Source organism: Trichomycterus rosablanca, chromosome 3 (assembly GCF_030014385.1).
Source record: "Trichomycterus rosablanca isolate fTriRos1 chromosome 3, fTriRos1.hap1, whole genome shotgun sequence".
Classification (NCBI taxonomy): Eukaryota; Metazoa; Chordata; class Actinopteri; order Siluriformes; family Trichomycteridae; genus Trichomycterus; species Trichomycterus rosablanca.
Window position 1 is genome coordinate 36,666,362 of NC_085990.1, and position 9,591 is coordinate 36,675,952.

General features: G+C 36.9%; 1 protein-coding gene across 1 annotated transcript; it reads right to left on the reverse strand.

Moving 5' to 3' along the window:
• Nucleotides 1-235: 235 nt before the first annotated feature.
• On the reverse strand, nt 236-9,083 carry LOC134310471 (uncharacterized). Its single transcript, XM_062992064.1, has 3 exons — nt 9,012-9,083; nt 6,623-6,670; nt 236-1,682 (listed from the first exon to the last, which is right to left on the reverse strand). Exon 3 carries the CDS (start codon nt 1,552-1,554, stop codon nt 649-651), a length of 906 nt encoding a protein of 301 aa, XP_062848134.1. The 5' UTR covers nt 1,555-1,682; nt 6,623-6,670; nt 9,012-9,083; the 3' UTR covers nt 236-648.
• Between the last annotated feature and the right edge of the window lie 508 nt (nt 9,084-9,591).

Consider the following 9,591-nt stretch of genomic DNA (forward strand, 5'->3'; position numbering starts at 1 on the left):
AACAATTAAAGCTTTCTTAGTTGATAAAACTAATTTAGAAAGAAAATCGGCAAATTCGTTAAGAAATTCTGAGTAAGGACCAGGGGGTCGATAAACAGTAACCAGTTTAAACATACTATTTTTATCAGATGAACATTTATTGGTTATGTCAGAGATAAGAACTTCAAACGAGTTTGTTATGGGAGATGATTTTACAGTAAGACCTATGTCTTTATCATAAATTGCGGCTATTCCTCCACCACGACCGCTAAGACGTGGCTTATGTTCATAACTGTAACCCGGAGGAGATGCTTCATTTAAACCTAGATACTCATCAGGTCTAGCCCAGGTCTCGGTTAAACACAGGGCACTAAGACAATTATCTGTAATTATTTCATTTACAATTACTGTTTTGCATGCAAGTGACCTGATGTTTAGAAGTCCTAACTTTAGTTTAACTTTACTAGGGTTTTCATGATGCTCATTTAGATTAATTTTAATTAAGTTATTATGACATACTTTTTGATTTTGTTTTGGCTTACACCTGCCACGGTAAACAGACACAGTCTCAATGGTTTGTGACCTAAGGATTCCAGGTGACGTCCGATGGCGACTCGCAGACAGTCGGTTAGGCCTGTTAGTCTGCTGCCTGGTCTTGGCTCTGGATAGTCATTTAACACTATCTGCCGCTACACTAACGCGGTGGTAAAGCCTGTCACCTATGCTGCAAGAAATGCGAGCAGCACCCTCCCACGTGGGGTGGACACCATCCCGCTTCAAAAGACCAGGCCTTCCCTCAAAGGTGGACCAGTTATCTACAAAATCAATGCAGTTTTCTGAGCACCATTTAGACATCCAGCGGTTCAGCGACAACAACCTGCTGTAGGTTTCGCCACTGGGTCGAATCGGTAAGGGGCCAGAGCACACTACTGCCTCAGACATCGACCTAGCTAACTCACACACCTCTTTAACATTACTCTTAGTAACCTCAGACTGCCGTAAACGAACATCATTAGTGCCGACGTGGATAACAATCTTCGAAAATCTACGATTAGCATTAGCCAGCACTTTTAGATTTGCTCTGATGTCAGGCGCCCTGGCCCCCGGAATACAAGTGACTATGGTTGCTGGTGTCTCTATGGGGGTTGCAATACGCACGTGTCGGAGCTGAGAATCTCCTATAACCAGAGCACTTACATTAACAGGCTTCTCAGCGGGTGGCTCACTGAGTGGGGAAAACCTGTTGGACACGTGCAACTGAGATGGTCGGTGCTTTTCCCTACGACTATGTCGCCGAGACGTCACCCAGTCGCCCCGCTGTGAGGGCTCTAATGCCGGAGTCTGGGGTTCTACACCTGAACTGCTGCCATTCGGGACTGCTACAGCTGAATCTAAGCACTCACTAGTAGTAGTCTGTTCTAAAGCCCGAATGCGCCCTTCTAACACTGAGATCTTCTCCGTCAGACTAACAACTAATCTACACTTATCACATGTAAAGTTATCACTAAACACGGAGAAGGAATAACTGAACATATTACACTCGGAACATGGATATAATGCTCCTGCTGGGGCCATAGTAGCAAAGAAATGTACTTAGCTTTACAAGATGAGTTGGAGATGATGTTAATGTTGGATTCACCGGCGCTTCTGCTGGTAGTCACAGAAGAACGGCTTTAATTCCGGATGAAACAGGCGATGATGAGCTGGAATACAAAAACCACCAACCAAACAACACAAACACGCTTCGTTCGGACAAAAGCGACTGTAATTCTAAAGGAGAACGGTGTTATGCGCTGGTGTACTAAACAAATAAACGCGCTTCCTACGAACAGAAACGGTTATAACTCCCCACAAAACAAAGGTGTTTTAAGAGCTGAAATACAGAACACAACCAAACACAAACGCGCTTCGTGCGGACCGAAAACGGTTTTAATTCTGGATAATTATGATGTTTATGCGCTGAAGTACAAAAACAAACAAAACCGGCTTCGTTCGGATGCCGGTAGCAGAAGTTTCCTAGTTTCCAACACAGCACGAATTTACGTTAGTAAACACAAGCGCTTTTTTTTTACGATAAACAAAATAAAACTAAATCAACAACACACGGAAGATTAACGTATAAATGATATGTTTAAAACATACGTTTAATAAAAAGTTATTTAGCTAAAGGCTACAAACAAACAACTAGGCTAGCGTACAAACAAATGCCGGTAGCAGAAGTTTCCTAGTTTCCAACACAGCACGAATTTACGTTAGTAAACACAAGCGCTTTTTTACGATAGACAAAATAAAACTAAATCAACAACACACGGAAGATTAACGTATAAATTATATGTTTAAAACATACGTATATAAAAAGTTATTTAGCTAAAGGCTACAAACAAACAACTAGGCTAGCGTCTCAGCGTGCGTACCACCGGAAGTGAGACTCCTACCTAAACATGGTTAAACTGTGCAGCACCAACACAACCTGCTTCAGCATCATACTGACTGCTTCATCCTGTTTTGGGGTGATCATTCATTTACTGTCTGTTTTTACCATCACTCTATCCTGTTAAGAGTCGCTGTGGGTACGTTTCACTGGGTGAAAGGTAGAAAACATCCTAGACAGGTTGCCATCACAGTCATCACAGGGCATATTGGGTTGATTTGGACTAACTTATTAAGTCACTCTCTCAGACCAAAGGGCAACTTAAATTTGCTAATCCACACACTACAAAGGTCTTAGAAGGGTAAGTAAAAAATACCGAGACGAAACATGTGCGAACATTGGAACTACATGGCAAACTGTATCCAGATAGTACACTCACATGAGATTTAATACTGAGTTCTGCAGGAGCTTTGAAGCATTAACACTGCATTAACTCTGCCACCATGCTGACCAGCAATATGCTAATAAATTCATTCCATACAGAGTGCACATTAAACGTGTAATATATTGAACATTGTAAATACTACTGTAATAATAAAATTGATTTTAAATGATCAAAAAGCATGGTAAGAATATTTAATCATTGTTTTACAAAATGTATATGTTGTATTTACCCAATCATCTTTTAATTAGGTCTTAGCCAAATTCCAACAAGTGCACAGCAGCAACTAATTTATTAGTAGAAGGGGTAACATGGTTTTTTTTTAGGACCAGTTACCCCATCATTTGAAACAGGCAATGTCGTAGCACTGTTGAAAATGGTTAGAGGAGAGCAATAACTGCACTATTCTGTGCACAATAGCTTAGTGAGGCTAAGGCTTTGCTATTGTTTGGATGAGTAGGATGCCATTCATTTACTGTCAGTTAGACAGTGAGCAATGCTTATGCTTATTTGGACTCCTTGCAATGAATAAGTCTATCATTGAGACCATATTGAGTTCATAATAAAACTAATAAGTTAAATTTGTATAGCTCATTTCTCATACCCAAGGCCACTTTACAGAGGAAGGAAAAAAGAAAAACTTTCAGTGAATTAAAGAATGAAATAAAAAAAAAGTAAGTTTTAAGCTGAGCTTTGAAGGAGGAAAGGGAGATTTACAAGGAGATTGCAGTTGAGTGTTCCATAGTTTTGAGGCCATGTTGCTGAAAGATCTGCAGTAACCAATAAAAATTTTGGACAAGGCAATAAAAGTGCAGGTGTTTGGCTAGTCCTCGATCATGTAGAGATTAGTATGTTAGCTGAAAGTGTTTAAACTGGATATGAAGTGGGACAGATAACCAGTGTAACTGAAATAGAGTATTCCAGCAGCTAAGTGTTGTAACTACTTAAGATTGCAGATGGTTTTGATTGGGACACCAATAAGAATTGAGTTTCAGTAGTCTAAGCAGGATGATATGAAAGCATGAACCAGAGTTTCAGTATTTTAATAGAGAGCATAGGGTTAGACATAATATTGGAACCACCCACTTCATATGTTGGCAAATAACTATGACCTGCCAAGACATGGACTCCACCAGACATCTGAAAAGAGTTCAGTGGTGTCTGGTACTAGCCAATTACCAGAAAGTCATACAACATTTGTACATGTGAAGTTGATCATTCTAAAGTCTATCCTGGGGCATCTTTTTCATGGGTAAGCAATGCATGTGATCAGCTGTACACTTAATTTTGAAGAAAACAGGATTTGATGGACCACTGTTCATTGTTCTGCTGTCCAGTTTGTAAGCTTATTTGCCTACTGTAGGTGCTTTCAGTGGTGAATAGAATGGGAACTTTGACTGGCCCCATACACAAAAGGTTCAAGCCTTTCTGTTGGACCTTACCCGATGCCATGGGCTTCATGTTCTCAGAAGTAACCTGTAGGTGGTTCATGGCTTGTCCCTCCTCAGACCACTGTCAGTGGGTTCTCAATTGATGTTACGGAGAAGCAATTTCAACCCATAACAATTTGTCCCTTACCAAAGTCAATGAGTTCTTTATGTTGTCCATATCAGCTGCATTCAACATATACTGTGAGTAACTACCATCAGCACAGCATTTAATATATTCCTGACTGCCACATGCACAGTTGTAACAAAATTATCATTAATGCATATTTTTGGGGGATGGTCCTAAAATTTTGGCTCATCAGAGTATACTTTTCTGTTGTAAGAGTACTGCAATTCCTGTTTGTGAAAAAAGGGAGAAATCAAATTAATGATAATGAACATGCCCAGACACAAATGTGCCCCATAATACCTATAACACAGCAATAAGTTTGGCTGTGAGTCAATCAAGTCAATTTATTTGTATAGTGCTTTTACAATAGGCATTGTCTCAAAGCAACTTCACAGAATACAGGAACAACAGACCAAAAACCACTTAGCAAGATTAGCAAGACGAGGGTGACAGTGGCAAGGAAAAACTCCCTCAAAATTACAGGAAGAACCAGACACAGCAGGGACCTCCATCCTCCTTGGGAGGTAATTTAAATGAATTAGCACAATCAGCCTAAATACATAAACATATTGTATAATTCTAATTTAAACATGATTATATATACGCCCCATTTCCAGAAAGGTTGAGACATTTTATAAAATGCAGTAAATAGAAAAATCTGTGATTTGTTCATTCTCTTAGTAGAATAAAAGATCTCCAGTGTTTTCACTGATCAGTTTCAGAATTTGATGCTTCCAACACACTCTAAAAAAGTTGGAATGGGGCAAAATCAGTGTTTGGAAACATTCCACAATACACTTGTGAATAGGTGAGGGAATCATGATTGGGTATAAAAGGAGGATCCACCAAAGGCTCAGTCTTTACAAGCAATGATGGATTGTGGCTGTCCACTGTGTTCCAAACTTCATGAGAGAATTGTCAGTAAGACAATGTCAGGCCTCATTCTGCATGTACTACAACAGTGTGGCTTTGTAGACACAGCGTGTGTGTGCTTGACTGGCCTGCCTGCAGTACAGATCTGAAACACATTATCTGATCTTGTTGTGGCTGAAACACATTAATTAAATAATTAGAAGGGTGTCCCAATATTTTGGTCCATATACTGTATATTAGGGAAGAACATGTTCCTGTATTGCAAATAGAATTTTTTAAGGCTATGTATCTGATCAAGATAAAGCACTGAAGAACAATAAACAAATAAAGTAGTCCCTTTAATAAAAAAAAAAAGCTGTAAAATAACCCAACACGTGCATTACTAATGTAGTCACACCAAGGTTATATGTACCAGAATTGATACACTGTAAATTACTGGTGATGAAATGGGCTACCATACCATACCCCCTTTCTACACTTCACAAATTCATAATCACAACCCGGATTACAATGTTGTTTTATGAAATTCCTATTTCTTTTAATAGGAACTGTTATGATGATATGACTAAGGCTTTAAGTGTGATCTAAAATCTGTCCAAAGTTTCTGAAATGGTAATTTAGCAATATGCGACCCAGGCCAAAAATAAGCATTTCCAACCACTGCAATTCTGTTCGGTGTGAATTTGAGTGTAGACGTAGGCATTCACACAATCATTCAAATACATGCACACACATACACACACACACACTCTGCAATGCAGCATATGGTAGAATGCACTTTATAGATCATATATTCTGTGACCATGTTCCTGATCGCGATAGCCCATAGCATCTCAAGGTCAGTCCCAAGGTCTGTGTCGGAGTGAAGAATGTTTCCTATTAGAAGAAATACCTTCTTCTCTCCTGAGGTTACTGATCAAGTTCATCTGGATATAAAACAGTGGCACTACATCTCTGAAATGCATTATCAATAAAATAAGATACATTGTATATAAAACAGTGTTTATTTGACCCCGTGTTAAATTTCACTTCATGAAATACAATTTATTTGTCATGAGAACGTGAACATCCCTACTAATTGGTAACAGGTGTACACAATTAATTACATAAAATACATTATATACTTCCACATACATTTTGTAATACAGAGTATATTAATATTAGTACTGTTTTGGTATTATTATTATTTAAAGGTTATTTATGAATAGAGATTTTCCTGTTTTGAAAATGTTATTATACATCATGGTCTGGAATGCACGCCAGCACCGAGATTCTGAACTCCTCGGTTCGAAACTCGGCACTGGGGTCTTCAAACGCTGTGTAAGGATGTGCATGGGTGAAAAAGGGTTCCGCTAAGGGCTGCTGTGGGTCGGAGAAGGCGTGAGCAGTAACATACCCACCTTGACTGCAATCAGGGATCCCCCAGCAGTGAAAGACGAATTGATATGCTAAAATTGGGAGAAAATGGAAAGAAAATGCATAAATAAAATAGGAAAAAAAGATATATTCTTTTTAAAAGAAAACAAAAACCTACATTTTATTTAGTATTTGAAACTACTGTAATAATTTAAAATGTATTAAAATTTAAAATGTGTTAAAATTTAATTTTAACACATTTTAAAAACCTCCGGCTTAAAAATCGCGTTCCTGAGAACTGTGTGCTTTCAAAATATGGAATTAACTTCATATTAACTTGTTTGTTCTTGAATGTAATAGACTGCTAGGTGTCCTTAAACATTTGGACATGTGCTGATAAGTAAACATAAACATTTAAATAGAGAAAACAGAGAAAATATTAAGCTGTCTATTAGTACTAACAGGCCATGCAAAAGTTGTGTAAAAGTATTTGGTAAGGTTTTCCATTAAAGTAGATAAAAAGATTCAGAATACTTTTAAAATGATGTTAATAATGAAACACAGTTTTCCCTATTATTGCCGTGTTAATTAAATAAATCAAAATGACCTGCTTTTAAAAACTTTAAAGACAAAGAATACAGTAAAAAAAAGACACTGATTTAATTGCAGTTTGAGCAAAATATCTCCCCTTACAAGTGCAGCAAAAAGCATGTGATGGGGGGGGGGGGGGGGGGGGGGGAGTTTTAGCTCCCACACTAGTTCACAGACCAGTGTGCAATATCAGTTGCTGCCTGAATGCAAAATCGAGTGTTATTATAGATCTGACACCAGCCTTGCTTCACCAGAACCACAATTTGGACCACAGTCAAGTCCCATGACTATAATTCTTGTCTAGCCTCAATAACTACGTTTGTGCCTTGTTTGACCACGCTTTGTTCTAGACCTTGATTCCGGATCTCCCTTTGTCTGTATTTTTGCCATTCACTTGTAAGTAAAACCAACTCATACATACTTGCATCCTGTTTTGACTCCTGTGTTGTCTCTGACTATATATTGTGCTCTTGAGAAAAGGTTTGATAAGTCTCTGTGTGAATAAGGCAATAGTCAATGAAACAAGCTGAATGAACAGGCAGTATTAAATCTTACTGTCATTATAATTAGTTCTTCAACCAAGGTTGAGAAATAGTCTTGTATTATTATAGATACATACTTCAATAATAAACCAATTTATATTATAAAACATTCATACCTAATGTGCAGAACAAAAAGAGAAAGAGTACGACTTCAGACAGACTGCTATATTGGAATGCCATTATAAAAAATAAATTAGAGTGTTAGGCGTTAGTAAGTACATGTTAGTTCTCAGCTTAAGTGCTTGGTAAAGAGATGGGTTTTTGTCTTTTAAAGACAGTAAGAAACTCAGATGTTCGAAAAGACAGAGGAAGTTTGTTCCACCACTTGGGTGCAAGTACAGAGAAGAGGTTGGATGCATGTCTTTACTGAGTTCTGGGTGAAGGATCAAGGTGAGTGAGTCTAGTGGCTCAGAAGTTGCCTGGTAGGCTATAAGGTAGTTTGGAGCTACACTGCAAAAAATGATTTTTTGGCTTAGTAAATAGAGTGAAGATTTTTAAAGTGCTTTATACAAGAATATTCTAGTACAGTCTTGCTACTTAAGAATTTCACATATAATTTAGTGTGTTACTTGGTGTTTCTTTGTAACTATTTGTAATCAAATACATTAGTAAATTTTATTCTAAATACCAAGTAAAATTAACTATGTTTTTTATTTCTTGGATTGAAGCAAAGCAAAACTGAAAATTCCTAGTAAATATTACTTTATGTTCCATGCATGCGCATTGCCTGGCAAGTTCGGACATGTTTCACACACGGAGCTGCTGATTTTTAAATTTTCTCAAGTCTTCTCACCACAAATATTTTCTATTTCTGTTTCATACTTTGGCCAAAGGGGACTGTTTTATGCTAAGTTTTAACTTTTTTAAGAAATTATATTACTGTGCCAGTTAATATTATAAATATTTAAAAAGTCGTTTAACTTTCTACACTATTGACTCCAAATTAGCATCCGTTAGCATGGCAGAATGAATGTTATGTAGTTATATTAATCGGGATAACTTGTTCCGTTTAATGTATGTGGGCTTAAAACGTTGTTTCTAAAGTAGTTCTTTTGTCTCATGATTATGAAAGCCTGTTTTGCTACTTAAATAATAAATCAGTATGAGACTGTAGTCCCGGGTCTTTCAAATACAAATGTGCTTTATTAAGCGACCTGTGAGCAAACCTTGAGAAAGTAAAATTGAATTATAATATGTAACATAACATTCTGAGGTCTACATAAACTTCATAATTACTAATTTATGTTATTTTTTTAATCTTTGTCTTAGGTGAAAGATGAATTCAGGAGGATAACTATACCTGGAGCAAGTGTTTCTCTTGCACTTTTACTTGCATCTATTTTTATTTTTAGATCAGAAAGATGTTTGAAAGATTGATATTATTTATTTTGTCCTTACGCTGTGACACTTTTATAGTTTGTTTTCCATTTACAGTTTTTACTTTTGTGAGTGAGACTTCAGAAAACATGCTGTTTGAAAGACATTTTGTCCACTGAACTGTAAGTGAAAATGCATTTCCATTATTTGTGCAAAACAAATAAAAAAGTTTTACAAAAAATGTTGTCTGTCTGTTATAGTGGCTATTGTATATGGTAATCATTGATGTTGAATTGAATAATGTAAAATTATTTGGCATTTTATAATATAGCATTTTAATAATATATAATATAGCATTTTATAAGCCATGTTTTAATGCTTTTAGTGCTGCAATGTTTAAGTAAAATCTACTAAGATACAGCTATTAAAATATACTTGAAGCAGTGTGTAGCAAAGTAACATTTACTGAAGAATTTCTAGTAAAATCCAGATAGAATTGTGAGTAACTTTTACTTGAATATTTGGTCTGTTAAATTTACTAGCAGTTTGTACGTGGAAAAACT